General features: G+C 39.0%; 1 protein-coding gene across 1 annotated transcript in view; it reads right to left on the bottom strand.

The window, feature by feature from the left end:
- Positions 1-7,469: 7,469 nt before the first annotated feature.
- Positions 7,470-15,000, bottom strand: part of fcer1g (Fc epsilon receptor IgFc epsilon receptor Ig) — a 23,073-nt gene continuing 15,542 nt past the window's right edge. The window contains exons 4-5 of the mRNA XM_084312277.1: positions 10,308-10,331; positions 7,470-8,034 (exon numbers count right to left, since the gene is read on the bottom strand). Of these exons, the coding sequence (XP_084168403.1) occupies positions 7,972-8,034; positions 10,308-10,331 (87 nt within the window). The 3' untranslated portion in view covers positions 7,470-7,971. The remainder of the gene's footprint in view (positions 8,035-10,307; positions 10,332-15,000) is intronic.

The raw sequence follows: 15,000 nt of genomic DNA, 5'->3' as shown, positions 1-15,000 counted from the left end.
CCGCCCATACCCATGCTGATTGGTCCTTGTGCAAGACTAGAAAGCGGGGATCTTTGATTAAACACCTGTTATCAGAAGAATAGACAGACTCTGTCTGACTGTACCCGCACTGACAGGGTACTCAGTATGCTGTCTTTAATATTGTGATATTATTCAGGGTATACTCCAGTATTCTGTCTTTAATATTGTGATATTATTCAGGGTACTCCAGTATTCTGTCTTTAATATTGTCATATTATTCAGAATAATCCAGTATGCTGTGGTTAATATTGTGATATTATTCAGGATACACCATTCTGTTTTTAATATTGTCATATTATTCAGGATACTACAGTATTCAGTCTTTAATATTGTGATATTATTCATGCTGTGATGTGAATGCCGCCCATGTTAGTTTACCTTCAATGGAGAAGTGCATTAAATAATTTTAATGCAAAAAAAGTGTCCTCTGTTCTTTAATTTCAGCATTGTCTATCACAGAACACATTCCATTGTGGGCAGAGTGTATGCTTGGTTTCATTCCAGCCTTGCCTAAACACCAGCTGATGATTTCACTAATTGGCTCACCTCTTCAACTAACTCACCTGGTGCAATATGTAGTTAAAATGAAAACTTGGCCCACGATGGAATGAGTTTGAGACCCCTGGTCTATCCCTTTAAAAAAAATAACTTTAACTTTTTAGTACTTAAGTACATTTAAAAGTAGGACTTTTTTACTTTTACTCAAGTGTGTTTTTAGCCAGATACTTTGACTTTTACTTGAGTCAGATTTTGAGACAGTACCCATACTTTCACTTAAGTATAATTTCTGGGTACTTTTTACACCCCTGATGCTGACAGATCCCACCCTGCTCTTCCAGTCAAGGAGCATCGCGCTGAGCCCCCGGGCGCTTTCAGTTGAGACCGCATGGAGCGAGGAAGGGGCTGGTTTGTGGGGGCAGATCTGAAGACGTCTCACTACTGCCATCTTATGGTGCACCTTGATTGATTGATTGATTGATTGATTGATTGATTGAAAATTGTATTAACAGATTGCAGAATGGGTACAATACAGTACAGCTGAATACATACAATTGTTAAGGGGATGCAGACCAGAGAAAGACTTTCGTCTTGTTTACATCAGGGACGGGTCCCCCATTTTCAATTCATCAGGACATACATGACATACAGATAGACAGTACTGTTACATCCAGACGTTTATGACATACCAGATTTACAAATACAGTACTGTTTTTGATACAAGAAGAGTCTAAAAAAGAGAGTATACATTTGATGAAGAAACTGTACATTGGAGGAGGTTGGGTAGGTGGGGTGGGGGGGAAACTGTACATAGGAGGTGGGCGGGGGGGGGGGTTGGGTAGGCGGGGGGGGTAACTGTACATTGGATTATCAACGAAACCTTACTTATTAATTGTGAAACGTGTTTAGTCCCTTGTTTGAGCCGAATCTGGGTTGGACATGATATGTGGAGCTCCCTCTGGTGTTGTGATCGTGGTATTCACTGACATTTGGAAGTATTTTGACATGTACATGGGTACCTTAGTGGTGTGTAGTGTATCTTGTAGACCAGGCCCATTGCAAGTTGCTGTACTCTGTCGTCTACTCTAAGCCATCCTAGGTTGTCAAAGTGGGCAGGGGTGAGGTGGGTTCTAGGAGTCAGGTCAAGCAGTAGTCTGACTAGTTTGTTTTGTGATGTTTGTAATCTTGTTTTTAGCACCTTTGAGGTGCTTTGGTACCATGAGGTGCAAGCATAGTCGTAGTACCCTTGGATGAGTGCTATTGTAATAATTCTGCCTCATGAGCATTGGCAGGCTTTCCATTTTTTTTGCACAAAATGAGTTCCCTTCTATCACTAACATTATTGTTTAAGGATTTCTGGTTGAAATAAAATTATACGTAATTATTTTATGATTAATTGCTAATTGTTTCATGTTGAGTCAATGAATTAATGAAAGTTTTATTTAACAGATTGCAGAATGGGTACAATACAGTATACGGCTCAATACACACAATTGTTAAGGGGATGTGTTACGAATGGGGGTGCTAATGAAGGTGAGAACACAGTATGCAGACAAGGGAGAAGGAACGAGGCAGAGACGAGGGGTGAAGCTTAAAGAAGGGATATTTACTAACAACAAAACTACAAAACAAAGGAGGCACAGCCGGGCTGGCTCTGGAACAAACACAGACTGATCACGAAAAACAAAAAGCACCAAAGAAAGCTAACAAAACAAACAGAAGAACAAGCTCACTTGACTGGACCACAACTCACATGATAGGACACAGGCACGATACGGGAACAACACAGGGTACTGGAGGAAATGACGCCACAAGGAAGTGAGGACAGACCACACTTAAATACAAGGACTAATTACAATGAGCAACACCTGGCAAGGCCAGACCAAAACACAGAATCAAATAAACACCAAACTAGACACAAAAAGCAATATCACACACAACAACCAGACAGGGAGACGACATCAAACAAAGGCAGGGACGGCCCAAGATACCAAATAAGTGGAGATTAACTCTATTATTTTAAACCAGACCAAAATGGCCACCTGCACCATCTGGCTCATCTGGCCACTAGAGGGAGGTAGGAGACCAGGTAGGAGACCACTGTCAGGAGGTAGGGAATGTCCACCCTTTATCATAACCGGCCCAGCAAGGGCTGGGCCTGGGGACGTTACAGGGATGCAGACCAGAGAAAGACGTTTGTCTTGTTTACATCAGGGTCCCCCATTTTCAATTCATAGTGGTTGCTATGTATAGATTGTGGATGAATACACACAGAAAGGTACACCATGCAAATGGTCATGCTTTATTTGTTTTAAACTAGACGATTTAGAAATGTGTCCATTGGAAATACATTGCAATTTCAAGCGAGGTGGACCGGCCGGAAACAACAATGACATACAGTACCCACTACACCTCCCTATAATACGTTAAATGAATAATAAAGATACTTGTGCCCCAATGATAAGGATAATCGCTCAATGAAGAAACTACATCCCCCTACCAAACATCTATGCTACTCATAGTGGTCAAATAAAAGGTCATAAGGTCATATATCCGCAACCTGGTTGTCATACTGAACTCCACCCTCTCTTTTCATTCTCACATCAAATCAATCAAAATTACAAACATCACAAAACCAACTGGTCAGACTACTACTTGACCTTACTCCTAGAACCCACCTCACCCCTGCCCACTTTGACTACCTAGGATGGCTTAGAGTAGACGACAGAGTACAGCAACTTGCAATGGGCCTGGTCTACAAGATACACTACACAACTAAGGTACCCATGTACATGTCAAAATACTTCCCAAAGGTCAGTGAATACCATGATCACAACACCAGAGGGAGCTCAACAAATCATGTTAAACCCAGATTCGGCTCAAACAAGGGACTAAACACGTTTTGCAATTATGCCACATCAATGTGGAACGCCCTACCTAAAGCTGTAAAGGAATGTGAATCCCTACCCACATTCAAAACCGCTCTAAAAGAGCACCTACGGGAGGCTGCAATTCTAAACTGGCCACCGTAAATGTCCTAACCCCCCCACCCCCTCCTAAGGTACAGTCTCCTCCCCACCGTATGTATATATTCACTCCCACACCCCCTCCTAACAGACAGTCTCCTCCCTACTGTATGTATATATTCTCTCTCCACCGTATGTATATTTCTCACCCACCCACCCCCTCCTAATGTACAGTCCCCTCCCCACCGTATGTATATATTCTCTCCCCACCGTATGTATATATTCACTCCCACACCCCCTCCTAACAGACAGTCTCCTCCCTACTGTATGTATATATTCTCTCTCCACCGTATGTATATTTCTCTCCCACCCACCCACCCCCTCCTAAGGTACAGTCTCCTCCCCACCGTATGTATATACTCTCTGTCAGGATCTATGGGTAACAGTACTGTATATTTGCATATCATATATGTCACAAATGTAACAGTACTATATAACTGTATGTCATGTATGTCCCTATGCCATAAATGTCATGTCATGTATGTTGTGTATGTCATAAATGTCACTATGAATTGAAAATGAGGGACCCTGATGTAAACAAGACGAAAGTCTTTCTCTGGTCTGCATCCCCTTTGTGTATTGAGCTGTACTGTATTGTACCCATTCTGCAATTTGTTAATAAAGTTTTCATTCAATCATTCATTCAGACGGTCCTCATCACAGGGCTCTTCACTCAGCTAGAGGCCTCGCCTCTGTCCTGATTCTCCTGGACCTGTCAGCAGCCTTCGACACAGTCAACCATCAGTGTTGGAGCCATCATGGACTTAAGGCGAGACACCCCAGGTGAATAGGAAAAATATAATTTCTTTGGTTGATTTTGAGATTTTGTTATATTTTGCTTCCTAAACATGTCTTCTATGAAACTAGTGACAATAAAACGTCAATAACACACATTTAGTTGTTTATTTTACTTCATTTTGCCTGATTGCATCCATAAATGTGCACATATTTAATGGGGAAGTGCCTCATTTGCATATATAAACATAAAATTCAGAAAACGTGCAATATTTTTTTTCTTAGTTTATATGTACATAACAAACTGGGAAAGTTTCATAGTGATATCTATTCAAATATTTGTTTGCCTATTAGGGGCTACTACACTGTTACTACACTGTAGTGTATGAATGCCTTTCTTCTCCCATCGGGGAAACCTATAGGCCGGGAGCCAGGCCCAGGCAACACAATGAAAAACATTACTCTAGAGTGCAGTCTGTTATCAAGAAGTAAATAGAAGCAGGCGGTTAGGTGGTCGAGCGGAGATTGCGTTCGTCACCAGCCCCGGAGCTGTGAGCTTGGTTCGCCTGTTCGAATCCAGCTCACAGCTCCGGGGTTGTCACCAGCTTGGCTGGCCGTCTGCACTGATACAATTGGCTGTATCAGAGGGTGGGAGAAGCTGGCGGGGTGGGTCCGGGTCGTTGTAAACAGCGACTCCTACAGTTCGGTCGGGGCGCCTGCTAAGCGCGGATTGGACGTGAGGGGGATAGTGTGGTCCTCCCACACGCTACGCCCTCTCAATGAGAATCCGCGCTGCCAGGTGAAAAGAAGCGGTGATTGGCTGGACGTGTGTCGGAGGAAGCACGTGGTAGCCTCCACTCTCCCAAATGATCTGACTGTGGGGGGTAAAGCGCAGCGACCAGGAAGGGACTGGGAATTGGCATACGACTAACATTGGGATGGGAGAAAATCGGAGGAAAATGGAGGGGGAAAAAGACCAATAAAAAAAAAAAAAAAAAAAATAAGTAAATAGAAGCAATGGTCTCTAACTACACACCCTCAAGACCCCTACGCTCTGCATCTTCTGGCCGCCTCAGACTTACTCCTATCCAAGCTCCGGGAGGGTCATCAAAGAGAAGCCGCCTATTCTCAGTCCTTGCCCCACAATGGTGGAATGAACTACCCACCCCAGTTAGGACAGCCGACACCCGTCCAATCTTTCGCCGTCGACTAAAGACGCACTTCTTCAACCATTATCTAAAAAAATAAAAAAACATCTAACCCTAACTAACCGTACTGTCATGCACTTGTCCTAATAAACTATCCTACACTGTAGCACTCAACACTTTGATGAACATTGTAGCTCAGCTGATAGAGTTGTGCCCTTCCTGATGGCTTGTCGTACAGAACATGTAAGTAGCTTTGGATAAAAGCGTCAGCTAAATGACTAAATGTAAATGTAAGCAACATTACTAAACTGTAGACAGATATTTTATACAGCCAAATGGAGAAAATAAAATACAGCTCAAACTAAAAATAGAATACATTTATTTGGTTCTTAGACCCTTTTTGCTGCAATCCATTAGCTGACTATAAAACTATGATATAAGAACAGAATTTGAATCATTATTTTCCTCCTCTTCCTCATCCTATAATCCTATAATAGGCTGCCTGTTTCTGTCTCCTCGTCCTCTGAAGAACCCCTGAATTATTCATCTCTGCATCAATTATGAAGGTATAATAGGCTGTTGTCCTATAAGTAGCAGATTGTTGTTAAATAAAGGGGTATAAGTAGCAGATTGTTGTTAAATAAAGGGGTATAAGTGCCACAGAGAATGACTAGCACATGACTTCAAGTCAAGTCAAGTCAAGTCAAGTCAAGAGTTTTATTTGTCACGGCATACAAGTATACAATGAAATGCGGGTGGCCTTGCCCGCAACGATGTGCAATACAGTAGTACAACATATAATCACATGTGTGATAAGAGGGCCAAACCGTAAACTGCACTGCAGTAGAAATGTTGGTATAAACAATATCCTGAAGTCTATATGGGGAGACCAGCGTCTCTTCCAGTGGTCGCTAGGATACTGCTGCCTGTGGGTCAAACCAAGTAATCAAATGTCTTAATGAAAAAGGGTTGAAAATAATATTTGAGATCTGGAAATGCCAGTCGCCCATCAAGTCTCCTCCTCTGGGCGGTGGACCTCTTTAAACTTTGTTGTTCCAAATAAACGTATATGAAGCTGATTGTAGTTTCCGTGTGGCCTGAATTGAAACAGGGGAGATAGTCTGAGACTGTCTTCTGTATTGAGCTAGAGGCTCCATAGATAAGGCGAAGAGTCCTGGACAACCCTGTCTAGAAGACCTTGAGACAGAAAAAAGTGGTGAGCAGATCTTTCCTGTTAAGATCATGGCTGAGGGGGCTGCATAAAGTACTTTGATCCTATAGATGAATCCTTCCCCTAACCCCATCCTCCCAGGAACTGCCCATAAATATGACCACTCTAGTCTGTCAAAGGCCTTCATGGTGTCCAAAGACATAGTGGTTGCGTCATCTTTGCTGGCATCAATTATGTGAAGTAACCGTATGATGTTGTCGGTGGCTAGGCGACCTCTTATGAAGCCAGTTTGATCAGAGTGAACCAGGGATGTCGTATGACTGATGTCGGAGGGCCAGAACCTTGGCATATAATTTAAGGTCAGATCCGAGTAGGCTTAGGGGCCTATAGCTGCCACAATCAGTGGGTTCTTCACACTTCCTTTACTTAAAGGGGCACTTTAAGTCAATCAAAAACAATGCTGATTTATTTTGCACATGATCTCGCACACGTCCAAAGATTCTAAACAGTATTGCACACATTCATTTAGTTTGACAGTACTCTGGTAAAGGTCAAAGTCCTCCATTCAAAATTCTACTTAAGTAAAAGTTGAAGTATTTGATATTGAATTTACTTCTTGAAGTATCGAAAGTAAAAGTACACATTCTGTATGACGTATCAGTATATTATCACTTTTTGCCATGTTTTCTATACAAAATATTTTTCTTCAAAGTGTAACTAGTAACTGATGGGTTCAGATGAATGTAGTGGAGTAATAAGCAAAATTAAAGTTCCCTAAAAAGAAAATACTCTAGTGAAGTAGAAGTACCTCAAAATTGTACTTCACCAAAAATGCTGATATATTTTGCACATAATCTCACACATCAGGGACATGTGTTGATTACAGCTCAACTAAATGATAAGGTAACAGTCCCTATAAGACAAAGTATTGCTATTTGTTCGTCTACATCATTTCAATGTGCTGTAATTAACACAACACAAGGATTCAATGTCCCCGATGACATCACTGGTGGCCATATTCAAACACATTTTCTCTCAATAACTGTCAAACTAAATGTGTCACAAAGTGGACGTTGTGCAAAATAAGTCAGCAGTTTTTTTTGGTAAAGTGCCCCTTTAGTCGGGGACAGCCCTACAGATAACACACACACACCGCAGCAGCAGGAAGGGAGTTGGACGACCCATGTTTATTGTTTATTTCCTGTTGCGATGTTAGCTGATGCAATAGTTGACAGGGAATACATTTGGGTTGCCTAGCAGAAGAGTTCCAGTCTATAGGAAAGGAAAACAGTTGCCAAAGATATTTATATTCCATCAAAACTTTGCAAGATATATAAGGTTAGAATATAAAAATATGATTGGTTCTCGTAGGTTACTGAAGCGCCTTCTTCATCCCGATGGTCTCGTACGTGTCCTGGGCGCGGGGAGCCAAGCCCTGGGGGGGATTACATTACATATTACATTACATATTACATTACATATTACATTACATTACATATTACATTACATATTACATTACATTACATATTACATTACATATTACATTACACATTAAATATTACATTACATATTACATTACACATTAAATATTACATTACATTACATATTACATTACATTACATATTACATTACATTACATATTACATTACATTACATATTACATTACATATTACATTACACATTAAATATTACATTACATATTACATTACATTACATATTACATTACACATTACATAATTATTACATTACATTACAGATTACATTACATTACATATTACATTACATTACATTACATACAGCTCCACTTAGATTACATTAGCTTCAGTCGTCAATTTACTGAAGTATAACTCCACTTAGATTACACTTCCAGAATATTAATGACTATCATACTAAACATGTGCTTTGAATTAGTACATGAAAGCATATAAAAATAACCTAATATACATTGCTAGTATACTAAAATACATTGCTAGTATACTAAAATACATTGCTAGTATACTAAAATACATTGCTAGTATACTCAAATACATTGCTGTATACTAGAATACATTGCTAGTATACTAGAATACATTGCTAGTATACTAGAATACATTGCTGTATACTAAAATACATTGCTGTATACTAGAATACATTGCTAGTATACTAGAATACATTGCTGTATACTAGAATACATTGCTAGTATACTAAAATACATTGCTAGTATACTAGAATACATTGCTGTATACTAGAATACATTGCTGTATACTAGAATACATTGCTAGTAGGGATGCTCGATATTGGCTTTTTTACCGATACCGATATTCCGATATTGTCCAACTCTTAATTTCGATACCGATACCGATACCGATATCAACCGATACCGATATATGCAGGGTTTCCCCCCAAAAAAACTGAATAATTTCAGGTAATTAATAATTTCACTGGATGCATTCAAAAGGCTTTCTAAATGTAAGCATTATCTGTGCAAAATATGATAATTAAAAAAGTAAAAATTAACATTACATATCTCTTGTTGTTGAATTAAACCAACATGCATACTTTTGACAATAAATAAAATAAGAATTGGTTCTTACTTGCTTGCCTGGGTAAATAAAGGTTAAATAAATGTAAAAAAAAAAAAAAAAAATTTTTTTTTTTTTTTTTACCGATACCGATATTTTCCGATATCACATTTTACTGCCGATATCGGCCGATAATATCGGTCGGCCGATAATATCGGACATCCCTAATTGCTAGTATACTAGAATACATTGCTGTATACTAGAATACATTGCTAGTATACTAGAATACATTGCTGTATACTAGAATACATTGCTAGTATACTAGAATACATTTCTAGTATACTAATATACATTGCTGTATACTAGAATACATTGCTGTATACTAGAATACATTTCTAGTATACTAAAATACATTGCTAGTATACTAAAATACATTGCTGTATACTAGAATACATTGCTAGTATACTAAAATACATTGCTGTATACTAGAATACATTGCTAGTATACTAAAATACATTGATGTATACTAGAATACATTGCTGTATACTAGAATACATTTCTAGTATACTAAAATACATTGCTAGTATACTAAAATACATTGCTGTATACTAGAATACATTGCTAGTATACTCAAATACATTGCTGTATACTAGAATACATTGCTAGTATACTAAAATACATTGCTGTATACTAGAATACATTGCTAGTATACTAAAATACATTGCTGTATACTAGAATACATTGCTAGTATACTAGAATACATTGCTAGTATACTAAAATACATTGCTGTATACTAGAATACATTGCTAGTATACTAAAATACATTGCTGTATACTAGAATACATTTCTAGTATACTAAAATACATTGCTGTATACTAGAATACATTGCTAGTATACTAATATACATTGCTGTATACTAGAATACATTGCTAGTATACTAAAATACATTGCTAGTATACTAGAATACATTGCTAGTATACTAAAATACATTGCTAGTATACTAGAATACATTGCTAGTATACTAAAATACATTGCTAGTATACTAAAATACATATGGGTAGAAATATACATTTCTACATTTAATATACTAACAATATACTTTCAGTCTGGAAAATATACACATGTTGGACTTGGGCTGTCTCTCCTTTTTTAATTAATCAAGATCTTTATTGTCCATTTTCACCAAGATAAGAGCGAGATTCCTTACCGTGTAGATGCCCTCTTCTCCTTTCTGTCAGGGTGAGAAGAGATGAGACAACATGAGATACAGACATGAAGAGATGAGACAACATGAGATACAGACATGAAGAGATGAGACAACATGAGATACAGACATGAAGAGATGAGACAACATGAGATACAGACATGAAGAGATGAGACAACATGAGATACAGACATGAAGAGATGAGACAACATGAGATACAGACATGTAGAGAAGAGACAACATGAGATACAGACATGAAGAGATGAGACAACATGAGATACAGACATGTAGAGAAGAGACAACATGAGATACAGACATGAAGAGATGAGACAACATGATACAGACATGAAGAGATGAGACAACATGAGATACAGACATGATGAGATGAGACAACATGAGATACAGACATGAAGAGATGAGACAACATGAGATACAGACATGTAGAGAAGAGACAACATGAGATACAGACATGAAGAGATGAGACAACATGAGATACAGACATGAAGAGATGAGACAACATGAGATACAGACATGTAGAGAAGAGACAACATGAGATACAGACATGAAGAGATGAGACAACATGAGATACAGACATGAAGAGATGAGACAACATGAGATACAGACATGAAGAGATGAGACAACATGAGATACAGACATGTAGAGAAGAGACACCATGAGATACAGACATAAAGATCAATAAAAAAATATATATATATATATTCTCAGCAACAGTAAAAGATCATGAAAATAAGGACACCTTGATTTTTGTATCAAGGCAAGAATGACTTGACACACATCAAAAACACTGGTCTGGTCCTTACAGACATGAAGAGAAGAGACAACAACATGAGATACACCAGGCAATAATCACCTAAACACTGGTTCTTAACTCATTTTTTTCTGTCAGGGTGAGAAGAGATGAGACAACATGAGATACAGACATGAAGAGATGAGATGAGACAACATGAGTAGAGATGTTCCGATACCATTTTTTCCTTCCCGATCCGAAGCTTTGGGTATCGGCCAATACCGATACTGATCCGATACCAGTGCATACATTTAAAGGGGAACTATTTTACAATTTCTTTCACTATTTGGGCACTTTTACACAATTCCTGTGAGTCTATGGAACACCTCTGTAAGGTTTTTTTTTTCAAAAAAATGCATTGTTTTGTATTTCTAATCAAGTACTCAAAAACAGCATTTTTCTACCTCAAGATCTTAAGCCGTTTTGAGGCTGGGCTCCAACGACTGTGTGGCCTGGTGCCAACTGCCACACCAACTGCCACATTATTATGCAGCTGAGAAATCTCTGACATCACAGATAGGCACATTTTCAGATGACTCAGTTCAGTGAGGGTGAATATTGTGAGAGGAGAATTGGAAGAATGCGCCAATATGAGAATTAGAGACATAGATCCTATTAATATAAGTCCACATAGCCAGGAAACAATGAAACACTGAAAAAGGCCATTTATAAGATAGTTTTTTACAGCTACTGTTTTATATATACTGTTTTTTAGTAATAACTAGAAAGTAATGGTATTTATTCAACAACAGGTGATTGTATAGATTAGTATTAGTATCATTAATTGACAACTATGCTCAATGAGTTCACCCACGGAACGGTTGTTGGGACCTTGGTTCCGCACGGACGTTATACGTTGTTGCACTTGCTTCCAGAAGGCTCCGGTTCAGTTAGCTAGTAGCAGAGGCTCTGTTGTGATTTTTAATGCACAATAAATATTCAACATTCTCTTTTGAGACTCCGCCTCAGACTCTTATCCTTTGGCACTAAAAGCTAAACATTGTCACCGGTATGGCTGTCCGCATTATGTCATTAATTGCGTGCATGTGTGGGAGAGGTCGATCAGTGACGACACTTAGGTTAGCCACATTAACACATTGGGCGCCAAAAACGCTTTCCAGCGTTATTGCCCGCCATGCGTTGACCACCAAGAACGCTGTACAGCGTTTTTGAGATCAATATTTAATTTTTTCGCCATGGCATTCATAATTCATCCACCCACCCCTGGTGCTGCAGCGGGACCCTAAATGGGACTGCAACGGCTCAATACCGCCGCCTGGTGGATGGTCGGGCGAGTTACACTCTCGCCAAAACCGGATGTTGTCATCGGTGCGTCGAGGAAATTCCTCCGGCAGTCACATCTCGCTACGGGACTCCTGACAAACACTATAGTACATATGGATCGCTGCCATAACGCAATAATCGATATGATTTGGGCGTTTATTGCGCCATACAAACCGAAAATGGATATAGGCGATCGGCGTCGAATAATTGGGATCTTTCACCGCCAGTCTCATCGGCCCACGGTAAGAGGACAGTAACGTTATTTTCAACCCGATTGTGCGCTTCCTTGTTTGCAATCAGTCTGATCAATATATCCACCCAACCTACATAAAGCCGTTACTGACAATCAAGGAATTATAAACGACCCCCCCCCACCTTTCCTCCATGCATGATGAAGCATAATGTATACCGATCATATACATTTAAATTTTTTAATATAGCGTGTATGGGAAAGAAACGGCAGACATGAAGAGATGAGACAACATGAGATACAGACATGAAGAGATGAGATGAGACAACATGAGATACAGACATGAAGAGATGAGACAACATGATACAGACATGAAGAGATGAGATGAGACAACATGAGATACAGACATGAAGAGATGAGACAACATGAGATACAGACATGAAGAGAAGAGATGAGACAACATGAGATACAGACATGAAGAGATGAGATGAGACAACATGAGATACAGACATGAAGAGATGAGACACCATGAGATACAGACATGAAGAGATGAGACAACATGAGATACAGACATGAAGAGATGAGACAACATGAGATACAGACATGAAGAGATGAGACAACATGAGATACAGACATGAAGAGATGAGACAACATGAGATACAGACATGAAGAGATGAGACAACATGAGATACAGACATGAAGAGATGAGACAACATGAGATACAGACATGAAGAGATGAGACAACATGAGATACAGACATGAAGAGATGAGACAACATGAGATACAGACATGAAGAGATGAGACAACATGAGATACAGACATGAAGAGATGAGACAACATGAGATACAGACATGAAGAGATGAGACAACATGATATACAGACATGAAGAGATGAGACAACATGAGATACAGACATGAAGAGATGAGATGAGACAACATGAGATACAGACATGAAGAGATGAGACAACATGAGATACAGACATGATGAGAAGAGATGAGACAACATGAGATACAGACATGAAGAGATGAGACAACATGAGATACAGACATGAAGAGATGAGACAACATGAGATACAGACATGAAGAGATGAGACAACATGAGATACAGACATGAAGAGAAGAGACAACATGAGATACAGACATGAAGAGATGAGACAACATGAGATACAGACATGAAGAGATGAGACAACATGAGATACAGACATGAAGAGATGAGACAACATGAGATACAGACATGAAGAGATGAGACAACATGAGATACAGACATGAAGAGATGAGACAACATGAGATACAGACATGAAGAGATGAGATAACATGAGATACAGACATGAAGAGATGAGATGAGACAACATGAGATACAGACATGAAGAGATGAGATGAGACAACATGAGATACAGACATGATGAGAAGAGATGAGACAACATGAGATACAGACATGAAGAGATGAGACAACATGAGATACAGACATGAAGAGATGAGACAACATGAGATACAGACATGAAGAGATGAGACAACATGAGATACAGACATGAAGAGATGAGACAACATGAGATACAGACATGATGAGAAGAGATGAGACAACATGAGATACAGACATGAAGAGATGAGACAACATGAGATACAGACATGAAGAGATGAGACAACATGAGATACAGACATGAAGAGATGAGACAACATGAGATACAGACATGTAGAGATGAGACAACATGAGATACAGACATGATGAGAAGAGATGAGACAACATGAGATACAGACATGATGAGAAGAGATGAGACAACATGAGATACAGACATGAAGAGATGAAATGACAACATGATACACAAGGCAATAATCACCTAAACACTGGTTCTTAAAGGACCCTACCAGTCTTTTTGACATGTTTCTTTTTTCATAATCTTTTACCGTTACTGAAAGATGTGGTAGTTATTTTCTGCTGATTCATCACTGCCATTATGTGTCTTAACCACACCAACTGAAGAAAGTCACACATGACTAAAACACCAGGCTAACATCTTATGTGTCACTTGTACTCTGAAAGGTTTTGCCATTGTGATGTAATACAGTATCTGAGGAAGAATTCATCTTCTTTTTTTAGCAACTTTTCAGTGGAAAACTAAACCTTTCAGGAAATAAATGCACCGCAGATGTTAGCAGGTAGTTTAGTCAGATATGGTAACGTTCATGAATGTATGTGGTGTTTAAGACACCTTTAAGAAGACGGAAGCCTATGGCAGTGGTAAATTAGCAGAAAATTATAAAAAGAAATTCTCAGCAACAGTAAAAGATCATGAAAATAAGGACACCTTGATTTTTGTATCAAGGCAAGAATGACTTGCCACACATCAAAAACACTGGTCTGGTCCTTTAAGAAGAATGAAATGTATGTACCGTATACAACATGTATACAAGACTTGG

This window comes from Notolepis coatsorum (genome assembly GCF_963971535.1).
Source record: "Notolepis coatsorum genome assembly, chromosome: 4".
In the NCBI taxonomy this organism is placed as follows: domain Eukaryota; kingdom Metazoa; phylum Chordata; class Actinopteri; order Aulopiformes; family Paralepididae; genus Notolepis; species Notolepis coatsorum.
Note: the sequence above shows the minus strand (reverse complement) of the source record. Positions and strands in the feature narration are given on the sequence as shown.